General features: G+C 42.2%; 1 protein-coding gene across 6 annotated transcripts in view; it reads right to left on the bottom strand.

The window, feature by feature from the left end:
• The window catches only part of PTPRT (protein tyrosine phosphatase receptor type T), a 739839-nt gene that overhangs the window by 53932 nt on the left and 666902 nt on the right, over positions 1-19005 (bottom strand). For 3 of the 6 annotated variants that reach the window (XM_030533365.1, XM_030533366.1, XM_030533368.1), the window contains 3 exons: positions 14859-14936; positions 14612-14659; positions 1904-2091 (listed from right to left, as the gene is read on the bottom strand). In XM_030533365.1, coding sequence (XP_030389225.1) covers positions 1904-2091; positions 14612-14659; positions 14859-14936 — 314 coding nt within the window. The remainder of the gene's footprint in view (positions 1-1903; positions 2092-14611; positions 14660-14858; positions 14937-19005) is intronic. The other 3 variants (XM_030533367.1, XM_030533369.1, XM_030533370.1) reach the window with 3 other exon arrangements.

The following is a 19005-nucleotide window of genomic DNA, read 5'->3' as shown; positions in this document are numbered from 1 at the left end:
AGTGCTTTTTGCAAAATAAAGTTGTCAGCCTTCTGTTCAGCCAAATTCCAAATTAGGACAATATATTCTGTCAATCTGAAATAACCCTTAGTAGCTTCAATAGGATACAGTCACCCTCCCTAACTTTGTAATGGTGGTGGTGGTGGCTGTGGCTGCATTTTGGCAGTGAGTGAAGCATTCCTTACATACTGTGTACTGAAAGCCAAATTCTTCTCTCTAACAGATCAAGCAAATCTAGATGATTTCAGAGCAGTGGTGCCCCTTTAATCCGGGGTAGGATTTTGCATGTGGTTTGTGAACCTGCAGAATACCCAGTGGTATCTCTTGGAGTGAAATAGATTATGTAAATCTACAGTATATCGTTATCATTATATATACACATGTCTAGCACTTTCTGGGGAGAGGCCTATCTAGTGGAGCTGGAGTTGCATTAATATTTTTTATGCTAATAGGTTATTTTGAGAATTACCAACCCCAGTGCCAAGAGCCACGTGCATTCTAGAGACTGTTTATTTTCTCTTTTAGCATCAAGACCTAAATCTTTGGAGCATCTGCAGGAGAGTGACATGCAAACTTGATTACTATTCATGGGGGCAAGGGCTTACTTGAGTAAATCCCTTTTGGACCTATAAGAGAATAGACCCCATTGTTTCAATATTAAGCAAAGCCCATCGATTAATTGTCAACCTAGCATGTAGGATAGTGGAGATGCTTGTTATTGAGCCCTATCTGCTCTCTGCCATCCTATAGTAACTAGAAACATTCAGCCTTGTGTGTCCATAATGTCGTCAGATCAAAACAGGGCTATTTGGCTTGCACAGAAAGGTAATTCCCATATTCTTTTTATAACAATATAAGCCAGCACAAGTGCTACGTGCCCAATTCACTCTTACTCACAGTATTTAAAAATAAACTGCTTTCATTAAGTTGCACATTTCTCACAGCTGCTGTTATTTATGAATCATTTTAAAGAAGCTACAACATATCACCTTATGGCCATCCCACAAAGTTTATTTCACTCATTACCATTACAGCTTGCCAGAACTGAATTTCATTGATTGATTGTGCTAGTTCCTTCTCTTCCTCATTCCTACCCCTCTCCAAATAGGTGCTGCATAGTTCTCTTTCATATCCTCCTTGGTCTCTTGTTATCTTTCTTTCTATCTTTTTCTCCGATGTTCTCTAATTCTCACCACCCTGTTGGGTTTTTTGCCCTCTTTTTAATAACTAGCTTCTTACCTCTCACTTCTGAGCCAGAGGTTATAGCACAATGGAAAAGCCAGTAATTCTTTAAAAGTATCTCTTGCTTTGAGTTTACTGTTCCACATGCAGCTCGTGAATTTGTGCTTTAATTTGATCAATTGCTACAAAGCATTTGGGACTGCAATGGGGTAGAAATCAGAAGAAAAAGCTTACTTTGCTTATCCAAACTTTGCTTGCATTACTGTAGTTATACTAAAGCAATGATAATGGGAGAAGGGAGCTCTGATTCTTTCCCTGTTTCACCTTTTCAGTCTCTGCTATACCCGCTCTTTTGGGGAAAGGGTAGCCTTGGACTCTAAATTATAATCCACACTCGCAAAGGAATGGATCCAATGGTCTTGTAAATGTTCTCCATCTCCTCTTACAATGCTAGAATTCTGTTACATGGACCTACGAAGCAGATAGCCCCCAATAATCACTGTCACTATGAGATATGTGGGCTTGGAGCCACTACAGAAGGTAAAGGAATATGGTTATAATCCTAGCCACAGAAACGCAAAAAGGGGGACATGATCACAGTTATTTCAATTAATAAAAAAAGTCTCTTAAAGCGATCACTCTCTACTCCTGAGCCTCCATCCTGACTTGAGAGTTGCTGCAACTTCTCTATTTACTTCTGTGAACAGAATGTTCCTCTCACCTCATACTCCTCTTTAAATCCGTAGCCTTGTCCTCGTTTCATCTGGGTGATGTGCTGTAGCAAGTCGGCCACTCGGATGGCTGGTTGGAACTGCCCCCTGGGGTAGGACATTTCCACTGGCTCACAGCTCCTGTATGGATGGGTCTGGATGGTCAGAGTTGGCTGGGTCATCTCCCCGTGGCTGCTCTCTGTTTTAAAGACAGGGAGAAAAAACAAGCTTTTACCTATCCATTATTTCTGGTCTCATTCTTGTGCTGTTTGTCCCGCCCCACCACGCATCCCCCCCAAAGGTCAGTGCAGGTAAAATAAAGAAGAGAAGCAAGCGCAAAACCACACATGCCCAAACCATCTAAAAAGACTAAGGCATGCTCAAATATTTGTAGTGTAATCAGTCACAGGAGCGGCGCCAGGGTTTTTGGCGCCCTTGGTGGGGGTCCTTCTGCACTCCCAGTAGGCAGCAATTCTGCGGTGAGGGGGTCTTTCCGCACTCCTGGTCTTTGGAGCACTTCAGCGGCGGGTCCTGGAGCGAGTGAAGGACCCGCCGCAGAATTGCCGCCGAAGACTCAGAGCGCGGAGGGACCCCCTGCTGCCGAATTGCTGCCGAGGGTGGCACAATGCCGCCCCCCCCCAAATCCTGGCACCCTAGGTGACCGCCTAGGTCGCCTAAATGGAAGCGCCAGCCCTGATCAGTCAGTGAGGCAATCAGAAGGAGACTGGAACAGATGTGGATAGCCAAACAGGCACAACAGTGACAGAAGTAAACGGCATATCTCAAGAAATAATGCACGTTACAATCATGAAATCTGCATGGCAACTCCACTGGAATGATATACTTCTGTTCACAAAGCATGACTGTCCTGCACATAGGAAAGAACAAGGTTTTCAAAAGTGACTAGTGATTTTTGAGTGCTCAACCATAGCTAGGACTGATTTTCAGAGAGTGAGGGCTCAGCATCTCAAGTTGAGCACCCAGAAATTTGGAAACCCAAAATTGTCAGTCACTTATGAAATAAAGTTTAGGCCTAATGTGTATATTTCAGTTTAAGAAATGTAATGTCATCTGAAAGAACAACAAAACTGCACAGAAATATGGCTACCTTGCACTTATATTTCAGAAATGTAAATGTATCAGAAAAAAATGTACCTTTTCCAAAGGTATGGATTTAGAAAACATCTCCAGCACTAGGTGAATGAAGACTGTAGCTTCATATATTCAGGCAGAACCCTAACTGTATGCCACAATACTCCTAATAGACAACAGAACAGAAAGCACTTCTAGCAACACATGATCACCAACCAGGATTCTTCTATTTAACTACAAAAGCTCTGCTTAGATGCAACATCTAGTTGCTAGTTCTGGTTTCTTTCCAAATGAGCCAACTTAATTCAAGCATTTGATCAAGTGAATCTTTGTCTTGGCACTTCGTTAGGGATCTCCTAGGGCTCTTAATGCTCATTGCATTAGTTACTAACCACTATCATCACATTCACATATCCAATATATATCTTCTTCTATCCAGAATGACCCAAAGTGACTGGAGATTGTATACAAAGCGATTACTTGCTCACTATTGGAAAGGGCTAGAAACTAGAAGCTATTTCTTGTCAGCAGCGCTACTACGGTCTTTTGGGGGGAGGGGGGCAAAGAGAACAAACTAATCCAGCTGAAACTTGAGGGTAATTTTAGGGAGATGGACTATTAACTGCTCCCGCTGAATTTTGGCTATAGCAGCAGCGTGAACACTCCTTCTCTTGCAGAAAACTTTACGGAGTTTTGACTTATCCAATTGTCAGAGATGTTGACCACCTTCCACTCATTCTGAAATCTAGTGGAGTTACAGGTGACCGGCATCTCTTCCTCCAAGTCACTGGTGTTAAGTTATTTTTCAAAATCCAGGCTTCAATAAAGCAACATGCATGCGACACACAAATAAATATGAATTTGGCTTTAGCAAAACCACCAACACATATAACATCAATAAATGGGGAATTTAAGGAAGAGTAATATCTAAGCATTAGTACAGTAATTCTAATACTGTTACTAATTACAATGTGAGAACTCTGAACAGAGAGAATTTCAAGGCTTATTAATTCTCCTAGCTGGCTTTGTTTTCCCAATGCATCTTTCCTTACCTATTCCCTATTAACGTCCCATAATGGAGAGGAGACTATTTTTATGACAGGCCATTTCCGACAGACATACTATGCTTAATTTTCCATTATTAGGTTTAATATAAACCCAATTTCACAACTGGATTCTCTGAGGAGCCTACAAGTAATGCGACATTTTTATCAGCCCCAATTAGAAAACATTATGATGTCTCTCTTTCAGAGGCAGCCTTAAAACTAATGTGCAGTTCTATTAATAATTTTTACCCACTTCTCTTTTAAATCACCTCCTCCAGACTGGGCCACCAATGTGCTGAAGTCTTAAACTAGATGCTTCTGTGATGTGCACAACTACATTACAAGGTGTTTGTCTCAACTGAAATGCATTTCCTAAGGGCTTGTCTAGCTGGAGAGTTAGTGAGCACCAAGTAGGGGTGTAAATCTACAGCATACTAGAGTGCCATGCACTAATTAGCCATGTGGACCCTGCTACTGGACACAGGAAGTTCCCTAGCACACTGCAATATACTCCTAGCATCAGGCAATGATGAGCTTTCCATGCTCACTCAGAACAAGCTGTGGGAACTAACTGGGGTGAAGACGGCCTAATTTGGATTTTCTGTGCCTGCAGTACTTTGAGTGGATTCCATGTCCACCACTGGGAGGAGAAGCTGACCTGGTTATTTATGTGAACTTAGAATGGTCCATGGCTGCATCCACAGACATTTTGCTTTGTACCAAGCGGGGGGAAAAAAAAAAAAGAACTTGAATCTTCTTCATGCACATGAATTACTGTGTATGAGGTGAGTCGAATGTTCAGATGTTCTGCTAATAATGCCATATGAAACATATTGTTCCCTCTCTGTCTAATCACCCCTTAAGTCTGAGCCTAAGCATGGTTAATGAAGCACTCAAGCAAGGCCCTACACCACCTCTCAAGATGTGCTGTTTGCAACAATTTTATGAACAATTCGATATGCCCTGGAATGGAGGAGAGGTAACAAGCAAACTCTCACCTCTAACTAGGGCAATCAACCAAAAGGGTCTTCAAAGTGCATTATAGACAGGCTTTCCTTTTCCTGGAGGTTGCAGAAATAAAATGTGCTGCATTGCTTATGGCACCATAATTACGAGAAAAAAGCAACAAAAATAACATTCACTCTGCAAATTCACACTTCTGATTGTCATTGTTACACTTAACATGGGCTACAGCAATTTGTCACCACGCTCCTAAGACAGACTGCTCTCAACTCCCACAGAAATCAATGGGACTGTAGGGTGTTCAGCATCTCACAAGCTCAGAATCCAGTCTGAGTCACTTACTAGTGCTTTATGTGACTCTCCACAAGAACAATGGATCAATATAAAGGAGAATTTAGGGGAAGATGTTTATGAATTCACTATGACACTCTCATTTGGGGAGTAGCAGAGTATAACTTGCCTATGTGAGCTGGAGTATCAGTGAGTTCCAGCTCTATGCGGTTCAAACTAAAGTTATTGCAACAGGATATTATGTGATGAAAATCCCTCTACCAATGAAACGCAAGATAGAAGTATCTTCCAGTGTCTGATGAGTAATCCCAAAGGCAGGAAATTATTGCCTGATTGTTACTAAAATACTTACTGTAGCATACTTTTGTTGCTATATAACTAAACAAATAAAATACATAAATAATTGTCATCCTCATGACAGCTGGTAAATTCTCTGGCAGATGTCATGTACATTATAGGAAGCACCTGAAAAATTAGCTCCCCAACCCTACAAGCTGCTCAGCATGAGAAAATCCCTGAACAAGTATTCCAGTAGGGCTACAGGCAGAAGCCCTGTCCACCCAGAACAGTTTATAGCATAGAAACCTCAGATTCCTCTTTTTTAAATGTTATCTTGGTTCACAACTTAGTTTTGTTACTGTGAGATAACACATAGAGGAAGAACATACACACGGAGGGTGTCTGCAGACAAGAAAACCTAACTAAGCTTCAAATGATTTCAGCCCTACTGCACTAATGTATTTCCTGAATACAGAGAAGTTTGCTTAGAATCTTTTTCTTTAATATCCACCAGCTCTTTCTGTTTCTGGAATGATAGGCTACATAAATGCAATCATCTCTATTTATATTTTTTTCTCTTAATGTTGGCAAGTGGGTAACGTGATAAGACTTCCGTTGCACAAATAAATTAGATTTTAAGTGGGGTTTGTGATGGATTTAATTACACACATATCCAATCTCTATCTACTAGAGTTAGGGTTGTCAATTACTTGACATCTCTTAAGGACTGGTGTGGCATTATGCGAGTGATACGGTGGCACTTACTAAAATTAGCTCACTTTTTTATGTGCATAGGCTTTAGTATATGACAAATACCTAACTCGAAGGTGATGCGCTCTATGCATGGTGCTATGACAAACATGAGTAAAAATTATCATTTGACTAATGATATGGATTTAGCCAAACTGGGCACATTAATTAGAGATGAGCTAACTGGAAGCATGGTTTGATTTCCTAGCCATGTTAGAGGCAGTCTGGAAAGTACATCCTTCATTCATCTTTCTTTTGTGGGAAAGACAATGAGCAGCAGCTCATGTGTTAGCCATGCTGGCTCATGATGGATAAAAAACAAGGCTGCAGAAAATCAGTTCCCCTTGGTCTTAAAAACACCACTGCCACATTCTGTCAAACATTTAATACTGCATATACTAACCTTGACTGAAGTTTTTGTGCATTTCCTTTCCCAGCTTCACTAACAAATGGGATACGTGCTTAAATAAGGAGGGAGAATGCACTGCTACAGTTGACTTAGACCTGGGACTCTTCAGTTCGAGCCCCAGCTCTGCCACTGATTAACTGTGTGGCCCTGACCAGGTCAGTATTTCTATGCCTTGTGTAAAACGAGGCTAAACGCTGAGAACCTCAGAATACCATACACATCTGCATCTCCCCATGCCCAACTGTCTGATATTTCCAAGGAAAACTTTGCCACCGCCTTGGATTGCCTCATTAGCCACTAAAGCAGGAAGTCTTCTGCACTGGCCGCATGTGGCCATGTAGTCAGTCTCACAGTAATGTCATCAGAGAGTCTCATCAAGCAACAACCTTCAACCTCCTAACGCAGGTAATTTCACAGCTGCTTATTCCACTGCAAGTGACATTCAGTAAATTGGGCTGCTGCTGGGAGGCCACAAAGAGTATGTGCGCCACCAATTTTTAAACCTCTAACTGCTTAAAAATATAAAAAATAATCCATCCTTCAGATTAAGAAGTCAATGATGATGCAGCTCACTAAAGAAACAATATCATCATAATCTTTACCTTTAAGCTGCTCAGAGATATACTGTAGATAAACCCAGGGCATGTGTGTAATTGCACAGCACCAACCAAGAAATGCAAAAAACTAGGGCAAATTTCTCCACGTGTTTAAAAACAGGCCAGATTGTGCGTGGTTTCTGCATAAGTGCACGGAGGAAAGAAAGGTGCAAGGAACCTTTCACTGTCTTGTTCCCCATGTGCAGGGACAAGGCAGAGTTAAAGTTCCTGTGCTCCCCTGAGGGCTGCAGTTGCTTCGGGCTAGCACCCTCTCGGGTGGGTGCAGTGTGGACAAGAGTAGGGGGAATTGGAGCCATGGCCAAAGTTCATTCTACACACTAGGAATGGCAGCTAGCTAGGTGCAACAGGAACAACATGCTGCACCCCTCTACCTCCATTCACTGGGGAATGCTGGGAGATAGCAGCAATGCCTCCCAAAATAGCCCCTGACACAATACAGTTCTAAACAAGCCCTGATCAGGGCTGTGCCTTTGTGGTCCAAGGTGGGCCATAATGAAATAGCCAGGACACAGGCCTCTCCCACCTCTCTTGCTTTCAGCTAAGTATTAAATTTCCCAGCACAGACACTTGCAAGCATACTGCCTGAATCCAGGGATATTTCATACTAGAAAGTTAAGCAGCTAAAGAAATGCATTATAAAAGTATTAATCAAGCAAATGGTGGGATGGAAGCCAAAAAACCCCCTATTCCCCTTGTCTTTCTAATAACAAATCATGTCACAACTGAGTCTAGTGAGTCATCTAGTATTCCAAACACTGCACATTTATTAGCAGAAAGCGTAACAGATAGGAACAAATATGCCAACAAATATGCAGGTAGCACTGTGTGATGGATATTGGTTTCTGGGGTGGCTGATGATCTTTCTCCCATATTTTTACATAAACCAGTTTTATCATCAAACTATTTTGCAGATGCAGCTTTGTATAGTGTCTGGAGAATGGGATTGGGAAGTCAGGAAAATACACTTACTTACCCTATAGTAAGTGTAGTTCTTTGACATGGTGTCAACAGTGTTCATCTCACTCCAGGTATGCATGCTCCACTGGATATTTTTCCCCCCACAGAAACATAGAATATCAGGGTTGGAAGGGACCTCAGGAGGTCATCTAGTCCAACCCCCTGCTCAAAGCAGGACCAATCCCCAACTAAATCATCCCAGCCAGGGCTTTGTCAAGCCTGATCTTAAAAACCTCTTTTGAGTAACAGTGTCCATTAGGACCGCACATATGCCCTGTCCTCTTTAAGCTCCCAGACAAGGGCATGAAGAGCAGGACTGCGATGACATTCCTTCAGTTCTCTTGCAACTCAAAGCCCAAACAGCAGGGATGGAGGGTAGGTTGTGGGATCCTCACTGACTATAACTTCTCGAAGAACCAAGGTTACTGTAGGATAAGTAACCATACTTTGAGTATGGATCCCACTCTAGGTGACTGGCAAACAGTATCGTCCCCAGAAGGTGGGAGTGAGGAGGTTCAGCTATATCCATCAAATGGAGATTGAAGTACTGCTCTTCCAGACTTGGCATCCATGTCAAGTGCACAGTTTCACAAAGCTCAGTGGAGTGCTCCATGTGGCGGCCTTACTAATCAGAGATAGGTATATATCTGAAGCAGTCCAAAGACGTTTCCTGAACCCTACCGGAGTGCGCTTTCATATTTGGGGGTACAGGTTTGCTAACCAATTTATAGCAAGTGGAAATGAATTGTGTAATCCACTGAGATTCCCTGGGATGAGACAGATTGGCCCTTTGATGTCAGAAATGGCCATGAAGAGGTACGGAGAAAATCTGAAAGGCTTGGTCCTGTTGATGTAATAAACCAGGGCCCTGGATAACATCCATAATACAAACTTTTGTTTCTTTTGGCAACATATGGGGCTTCAGAAAGAAGACTACTAAGGTGACAGACTGATTCAGATGGAATTCTGAGACCACTTTAGGGACAAATTTAGGGTGTCATTAATTCACCACTTTATCCCTGTGGAAGGATGTATATGATGGTCCAACCATGCGAGCTTGTGGTTCTCTTGACTCTTCATGATGGCTACAGGAAAGACCATCTTGATGGTGAGATTATAACACAAGCATTCCAACAATGCTTTCAGTGAAGGCTCCTTAAGCAACAGGAGAACCACATTAAGGTTCCAAATGAGAGTAGAGTCTTTGGCTGCAGCGGAAGTACAGAGAAGGCCGTATATATATATTGAATAATCTTGATACTGCAAGGTGTAAAAAGGCCGTATGTGACCATATTGGAGTATGGCATGTGGATATTACAGCCAGATGGACCTTAAGGGTAAACCCGATGCTTCAGAAGCAGCATGTAATCCAGAATTTTTGGTATTGGGATCTCAACTGAGTTCACAAAGTTTTGCATTGCCCAAATGGAATTTTTTTTTCCACTTCAAGATGTAGGTCTTCCTGGTGGAGGGTTTCCAATGCTATAGAAGGATCTGATAGAGTTGTAGGGATCAATCTCTGTTGGGCTTGCTCATAGTAAATATCCAGGCTGTCAGACGTAACAACTGAGGATCCTGGTGCAATATTAGACCCTGGTTTTGTGAGAGCATGTCTGGACTGGTGTGAAGGCATATGGAGAGCTGGCTGGACACCTGTAGGTGATCCAACAGCCAAAATTGCCTCTGCTATTAAGAGGCTATTTTGTTCTGTCTAATATTGGACATGATCCTGGGGATCGGGGGATTGCGTAGAAGGCACAGGGTAGTCCTCAAGACCAACAAAGCATAAAGGTGTCCAGACGGGAGCTGAGGCTCACACTTTCCCTGGAACAGAAGTTCTTGCACTGGTATTGTCCAGCCTGGCGAACAGGTTTACGGTGGGAGTTCCCCACCAGCAGAATATTGGTTCTAGAATGGATTTCCACAATGACCACTTGTGGCTGGTTATCACATTCCTGCTCAGGAAGTCTATCAGGTAATTGTTGACCCTCGGTAGGTGCAGAGTTATTGGAATGACTCAATCCTGATGGTGCCATTCCCAGAAATCAATTGCCTAGAGGCAGAGAGGGAATGATTGAGTGCCTCCTTGCTTCTCTATATAGTGCTTTGCTGATGCGTTGACCATCAGGATCTTCATTGTGACATTTTAAAGATGGGTAGGAATGCCATGCAAGCCAGTCTGATGGCTCTCAGTACCGAGATGTTCATATGTAATTATAGATTGTCCTGAGATCATAAACCTTGCATTTGCAAGTGGCTCCACTCTGCCCTGATGTGTCTGTGACCAGTGTTGTTGTTGGGGAAGAGACTGAGAAGGGTAACCCTTTCATTACATTCAGTGGGAAGCCATCTGTCTGATGTTATAACAGACAATGCCCGGTGGTATGGCATGAGGCAGCTTCCCAAGGTCATGCCCTGTGGAAAGGTTTCTATACAGCTGTCCACCATCCCATCAAATTTGCTGATGGGTCATCCCAGAAGGTGGAGGGGGATCAATGCCCTTTGTTTTACTCAGGGCATTTCCTGGCCAGGTACCTCCATTTGTCCATTGTACCCTGAGGTGCGCAGTTTCTGATGTCGCAATGTCTGAGGGTGGTATGCCCTTCGATAGGGTGGAGGAATGTAGATCCCCAGAAAGCACTAGGCTGCTTTGGAATATTTCCATGCATGTAGGGCCCTACCGGTCCATTCACTGAACTGCTCTGACCTCTCGAAGGGCAAATTTTCAATCCTGGCTCATACTTTAGGAGGGATACCTGAAGCTTGGTGCCATGACACTCTACAAATGGCCACTACTGTGGTCACAGACTTGGCCTCAGTGTCAGAGGCCTCCATCACTGCCTGTAGATGGCTATGAGCTGGTCTTTTTTTATAATGTGTTTCAGCTCCTCTGTTTCTGTGAAGGTGTTTGGCCAAGAAGGATGTCACCCTATTCCATATCAAAAAGTAATATTTTGCCAGCAATGCCTGACAGCTGGCCATTCTCAATTGGAGCGAGGCTGATTAGTATGCCTTTCTTCCAGATGGATCATAGCCTTTGAGATCTTTGTCCTTCAGTATGTTTTTGGTGGGTCTTGACTTCTCCTGAGCAGTTGAGACCGCCAGGGAGTCAGGGTTGGGGTATGAGTCAAATTAATCAAATCTGGAAGTGTTCCCTGGTACCAGATTTTGGCACATTTAGCTATTGCTGGAATAGTGTCTGGCATTTGCCACGAGGTTCTTGCTGGGTCTAGGATGACTCATTTATAAGGAGCAGGGCAGCCCTTTTCAGCCTACTGCATCCAACTTGTGAGATGCAAATTTGGGGGTGTTGATGGCTTCTGTGCCACTTGTTCTACAGACAATTTGAGGTCAAATCTCCTGGCTCCAATTCCATTTCCACACACTGCTTCAGAAGATGGAGGTACAGCGTCGCCCGTCTCAAGTTGCAGGTTCTTGCAGAGAAGGAGAGGGAGATCGAGCAACTGCTTGGGACATGAGACTCTCCCAGTAAGAATAGGCATATGCTGTACCTGTCTTTCAGTGCAATTAGTACATCACAGGATGGAGAAGGCTTGAAGTCTGTAGGGTTTGAGTGCACCATTCTAACAACCTGTATAGGGGGAGCTATACAGAGGGGTTTGCAAGCAGTTTTTAGTTTGACAAACATCAGAACAGACCTGCCTAGGAAGAATAAATGAACGAAGGTAGTTCAGAGGTATCTCAGAGAAGTGGAATAAGCTTTTGGGAAATTTAGCCAAAGCAATCATATGGCAGACTGGATATTCACTAGCTTCCTTCTTGCTGCCATGGGCAGTAGGAGGGAACTGTGAGAGGGTCGTGGTCACCCCACCTTTTGTGCCCTCATAGAGGAGCATAAGGTAGCACAGGGTGCATGCATTGGCCTGACACTACCATTCAAAAATATCTGGTCTCATGTGCCTGGGGCACATACACACCTACTGTGGCATACCACACTGACACATACTTGAAGAACTGCTCCTGGGTTGTGATTCTGGTTTTGTCCGCAACTCACCAGGCAGCCTTGAGCAAGTTGCTAAAGGCTTTCTTTTCAGAGGGGTTGACTACCTGTGGCTCTTAACTTCAGCTGGAACTGTGGGTGCAAAGCATCTCTGAAAATCAATTCGATTCTTAATAATTATTATTGATTTTCTCTAAACGTTGGGATTTTGAAAGCCTTTGGTTTTTTTTCCTGTAGGAAGTCTGGATCAAGTCATATATAATCTTCTCTTTAGCCTCAAATTAAGAAGTGTGCAGTTCGCACAGCGATTTAGCTGTCCTAACAAGACCACTGTGCTCACTACCCAGAATACAGGTGTGAAAACAGCTCTAGCAAAATAGGGGCCTCTGTTCTGACAGATGCGAAATGCAGAGCTGAGGGTGGACAGCACCTCCCAGTATACTGCAGCAATAGGCCTTGCGTTGTGTGGGGAGCACAGCTGTGATATGAATTCACATTTAGATTTCTCTTAGACAACACTTTGTCTTTGGGAAACTAAGAAATACAACCCTACTGGAAAATGGACACATTCCCCGCTGGAAAAAGAACCTTCTCTTCCCAAAGTCAGTATTGTGACAGATTGCATGAGAAATGTATGTACTGCAACAGTCTCTTCCAGCCTCTTTTTGTTCCTTTGCTGTTACCGTGTAATACAGGGCACTTATGTGCTTGTGTGTCATTTTTTCCTGGTCTAACTACTGGGCTGCTACCTGCTTAGGGTAATGTTTAAGACAGTTGCAGTAGATTACTGTGTCTGGAAGGGAAAAGTTACTGCAGATAATCCAAAATGACAGGTCTGATAAATACCACTGGGTAGATTCTGATCTTCCACATATCTGTTTTCTAATTCATAGCAGGGGAATTGCCTTTTTCAAATTCCACAGACAGTAAGTACAGGCATCCTCAAGGGAGATCCAAAACTGGTAGGCTATTACTACTGTTGTATTCAAGGGTACACCTGTAATAAGTTTCTGAACAGCTCTTTCTCCTTTAGCCAGCTTAAAAGTTTCTTCTGCCCATTCTGCTGTCTCTTTGTTAATTTGATGGGGCAGCATATTCTTTTTAAAACTCCAAAGAATGAAAGTTTCAGAGTTGGATACCTGAAGCTAGACTACTTTGATTGGTATTTAGGCACCTAAATAAAAGTGGCTTGATTTTCAGAGGTGCTGAGCACTGACGATTTCTATTAAAGTCAAAAGGAGTCATGGCACACTCAACTACTCTGACATTTACAAGGTCACTTTTATTCAGGTGCTGAAACAGGGGATTTGAAAGGTAATATCTAACATCCAATTTTGAAAACTTTGGCCTATAGAGTCTGCTTTCATAAAATAAAAATACCATTATGCATTTTCCCTTGGCTTTAACTCAGTGCAAACTCTCTTAACATAGGCAAAATTCTCCTCTGTGATCTGCACTTTCTACTGCATATTCAGTCCTCGTTTTGTACTAAATTCCCATTGACATTAATCTCAGTTTTCTTCAGGTTTAGTATCGCACCATGGTATCCAAGTGTTGATCAATGGGAGTTTTGTGCATGACAGACAGAGTAGGGTAATGTATTACAAATGGAGAAGTTTTTTCCTTGCTTTTACAGTTCTCAATGTACTCAGTATGAAAGTCTCCCTTTCCCAAGCTCAGCCTCTGATTTCTGCATGGAACCTGTTGCACTCATAACTGATTGCATCCAAAGAAGCAGGCTTCAATCAATTTTGAATATGCAAACACTCATTTATGCACATGAGCTGGGGATCTCAGATCTGATCTTCACATACAAAGCACGTGTGTGTCAGCTTTGTAGACACAACCACTTACATGAGCCAAAATGGTTTCCAAAATTGGAGAACGGATGGAAATTTGGCCCATCATGCCACATCCTACACATAAAAGAGGCACCTGACACCCCTCAGGTTCTCAAATTTTGTCTTCTATTCTCCTTTTAATAAGGAAGACAATGCAATTTTTTTTCCTGATCAATTTTGTCCACTTTCCAAGATTTCACTAATTTTAATGTTTGAATGCATTTTGAATGGAACTGAAATATACAATGATTCGGGCCTACTTTTTATTTAAGCATCCACATTACGTTATTCCAGCATAATGGCAAACAGCAGCTCTAAGGGGAAGTCACATTTCTGTTTTGGTTGTAGGACTACACTTAACTTTAGAGTTGCTTCAGTTTCTGCAATCACAAAATGGTGGTCAATCCAAAGGAGGGTTGTACTATTGGAGCCTAAACCATTTGGCAGTGTCCCTTAGAATCATTTTCAGATGCAGTAAATGTTTTCCCTCCACTGGAGTACAGTGCACCATACCTGTCTTCTTACCTAGCAGCGCAGTCGATGGAACAGTGTCTGATGATACTTTGAGATGGAATTCCGGTCACCCACACGACACGGATCAATGGAAATCAATAGAAGATCAACGAAGAAAACAAATTAAAAAAATGAAAACAAGGTTAGCCGTATCCAACATTCAGAAGACTCAGTCCATATGTCATATCGGGAAATGTAAAAAAAACAAAGAAAACTAGAAAAATAAAATGAAATCTGGCACTAGTACCTGAGTAGTAGGAATTCAACAAAGATTTGCACTGAAGGGTTTTGCTTTGGACAGAAAATGAACAAGGAGAGGATGATGCTAGGTAGGAAAGACACAAGGAAAAGACTTTAGAAACATATATATTTAGAGAGACAGAACAGGGAGAAAGTTCCTCAAAGAACATGGCAATATTGAATACATAGGGCTTATCAAAATTAAATCAATTGTTCATCTGAGCACGCATATTAACTTTATTTCACTACTATAATACTATAGGCCCCAAACATTGAAGTACTGCTATTGTAACATATAAGATTTGGGAACACTGTAGACTACTATTCTATTTTTTTTAATAAGAGTTGTATTTGTTGTTACACAAGAAATACATTTGTTTTTGTTTCGGAGAGATGGATTCCTAAAAACAACTCCCAGAAATACAAGCCACCCAAAGTTGAGTGGACTACAAATAGTAAAATAAGCCTGCTCGCTATATGTGACACATACATTACTTATAAACTAAGACAGGAAGATACAATTTGAAGGCAATCTTTCTGTAGAAGAATGGAGGGGTGACTAGCGTTTACATGAGACATTTTGGAAAGAGATGAACTCTCTCCAGGAGTAGAATAGGGCAGGAAAGCTAGGGGCTGCTGGTTTAGCATCAGATCCCTAAAGTGGCACCTCGGCTTGATGGCAAAAGAGGCAGCTAAGAGGCAGCTACCCTAAGTGCGCATCTTACAGAGTATGTGCTCTTGGGACTAAGCCTAGGAAGCGTGCACACTGTATCACACATGCCTGCTGCGGACCTAATAGCACACAAATGGTGTTAGCTGCAACTGGAGGATGGGCTCCCTGGAGACAAGTGGTGCCTATCTTCTCCCGCTCAAGGGATGAGTTTCTCTGGACAAGGATCAACAGATCATTTCCTTGCTAATCAAAACAGATCAAGGAAGGGGGCAGGGATCAGCATTCATGTGGCACACTCACTTTTTAGACAGTCAATTTATGGAGCTGGCTTATACATGGGTCAGCTTAAATGTGAATATTTATGGCAACCAATCATTTCTAAGGGCATTTTTTTTTGTAATCCTCTGTCATTTATTCCTATAGTGACAAATAATGAGTTCCTTTTCACTGTGATGGGAAACAAACAAATACAAAATCTCAGTACATCAAAAAGATGCCTATAGATTAAATAGAAATAATTCCATAATACAATAAAAGTAGATAAAATTCAATATGCATCAAAGTAAATTTCAGATGCAATTTCTACATCTCCACAGTAAACATTACTGACAAATTTATAAACACTCATCATAATTTTTCCATGGAGTGAATATAAGTATTCACTAGTCTAGAGAATTTCAAGTGGAATTTGTAGAATTGCCTACTAAACAGATTACATCACCCAGTGAAAGCACCTGCAGTTTTCTCAATATAACACTTTTCTGTTGCTGTGTTGTTCATCAACATCTGCAGCTTATAACATACCAGCTGACATAATGGGGGGTAAGTGAACTGTCTCACACATTGGTCTCCTGAAGTTCTTCACCAGCTACCTTTAGGATATGATGCATGACTCTTTTTTCGGACTCCTACCCCTGCTGTCTGGCTGCTGTATTTTGCTACCCCTATTCATCCTCATATGTTAACTGGGAAGCATCCACTTCTACGGAAGAGAAACTGAGGTGTAGAAAGTTTACGTGACTTTCTTAAGATCATGCAGCAAGTCAGTAGCAAACTGGGGAGTGGAACTCAAGTTTTCTAAGATCCAGGAGCCTACGTAAAATCACTGGATCACACTGCCTTTGCATTAGTTCAGCATAAGGTACTTGCATATCTACGGATAGAAGCCTAATAAATATTTAAGTAAATTTAACAAAAACTTTTACTCATTTATGTTCAGTGAAACAGAGCAGAGTGTCAAGAAGGGGAGGTTAATTCTTTTGGGTGTGGAGGGAGGAAACAAATAATAAAAGGCCAGATTTTCAAAACTCTTTTTCAATGGAAGATCTGCAGGGAACACTTGGGCATTGGCACAAATCAGTCAAGCAGTCGCTTGCATAACCAGACAGTTATGTGCACAACTATCCAACCAGAGGAGTTTTACAGGCACAACTGATATGTACATATTTCACGAAGCTCATCCAGATGGGTTTCAACCCAATGCAGAGAGCCAGCACAAAGCATATGCACCAGCTAAATCCTGTTAAGTCCTCTAAGGTGGTGTGTGGACCTTGTACAGGACCATTACACGGGGGTCAATTTCACAGCCAGTTTAGAGATGTTTGAAAATCTTGTCCCCAAAAATGACATGGATTTTGCAGAGAATGTTCAGAATAATTAAAAGGCAGCTGATATTGTGGCCTAATCAAACTTGCCAGCACCCCTTCACTCTGGGTATTCTTCTGTCTCCACGATGGTTTCCATGAATACATAGCTTTATTTATTTATTTTAAATAATTTCCATTATCCTGTAAGTCACTGTGTTTTGTGTAGCAGGATGCAACCAACTGGAAGTAGAAGTTGCATATGGGCACAGACAAGAATTAAATTTTGATGTCGTAGCCTACTTTGATTGACAGTATGTCTCAAGTTCCCTTGGATCTGCTTCCTTATAAGTTCACAAAGGAAAAACACAAGTGAGGCGTAAGCAGAGAATAAGCATGTCTGACTAGACCTGGGATGAAAGATAGTCCTTAACATCCTCTGAGGCACTTACCTATAGGCTCCTTTCATGGCCTTGCTCTTGCTATTAGACAGGATGATTTTATGACCACACCAGAAATCATTAACACAAGTCAGGGTTCCACTGTGCTCCCCCAGCCTGCTCATTGCTTCTCACTTTGTACTTCTACATGCTCCTTGTGGGTGATGTATAGGTTTCAAAACCCGGATATTCAACTGAATGCCACTTTGTTCTCTAAATTAGATCCTTGAATAGTTAAACAAACCTTAACAAACTGTTGGCCTTCACACAAATATCTCATTTTTTAGTCATCTAGTCCCTGGATGTCAAGGCCAAGCTGGTTGCCCTGATGATGTAGCATTCACATCTGGACTAGCCCTGCCTAATCTATTATACTGTGACATTCCTTCATTGTAGTGTCAGAAAAGTGGTGCCTTTGTGAAGGATGTATTACTAGTATATCATTGTTCAGATGATGTGCTGCCTGCCCTGTCACACTGATGGGACTGCCAGACTACATGAGATACCCTCTCAGTAATAACCCAGCGTGCATCTTGTTGGACACTTCACAGATGCTAGGGGATATTTTTAGCTCCCACCAGGTCTGTTCTTCCTTGTCACTTCTTTTCAGCAGCACTCCTGCACTGAGCTGACACCTTGTGCTGTCTCTCACAGAGGAAAATGGCACTTTCAAGATGATCTTTCATACTAAGGAGCAGTCTCAAATATAAACAGACTCAATCAGTTCCTTTTCCTGGGTTTAGCATAAACTTTCCTTTACACATTTGGGCAATAAATAGAAGATGAATGGCCTGAATCACCTCTGTATTATTCCAGTATAAACCTGGAACTGCTGGAATAATACTACAGTCGGTCCAGCCTGTTGTATTTTTTCTTTCTTTTTATTTATGCTCTCCTATGGGGCTGAGTAAACAGGTCAGTTCTCTAAGGCCTCACCTAGTTCAGCCTCTCATTAATTTCAACAGGAGCTACGCCTGCAAAAGGGCTGTATGGTTAAGCAACAACACTACAAGGAGTAAGCAATCTAATAATAGCCCATCTTCTGCTGCTCTTTCAGCAGATCCTGCACTGCCTCTTCCAGTCCACAGGAGACAGCCCTTATTGAAACAGAAATATTCTTGATAACAAGGATACATAAAACATCCCTGTCCAAGGGCAAAACTCAGCCCTGTCCAGACGGCCACCACCTGTCACGTGGAACTGACCTGTCTCCTTGCTCTGGGACCATGTGCTACTAACCAGTGCATAGGGCTTGTGTTGGCCCTCTGCACAGGGCTGTTTCCCCCCCAAGAAGATATATACTTAAGGAAATGCACTTTCTCGCTCATGTATGACACCGACACTTTAAAGGGAGAACCCACTTTTATAAGTATCATCTGGGAGCTTTAAAAACACTTGTATCTAGAGCACTAAGACTTGCTGTTGGGAGACATGCATTTCTACAGAATGATGGAAGAT

This window comes from Gopherus evgoodei, chromosome 14 (genome assembly GCF_007399415.2).
Source record: "Gopherus evgoodei ecotype Sinaloan lineage chromosome 14, rGopEvg1_v1.p, whole genome shotgun sequence".
NCBI classification, from domain to species: domain Eukaryota; kingdom Metazoa; phylum Chordata; order Testudines; family Testudinidae; genus Gopherus; species Gopherus evgoodei.
Note: the sequence above shows the minus strand (reverse complement) of the source record. Positions and strands in the feature narration are given on the sequence as shown.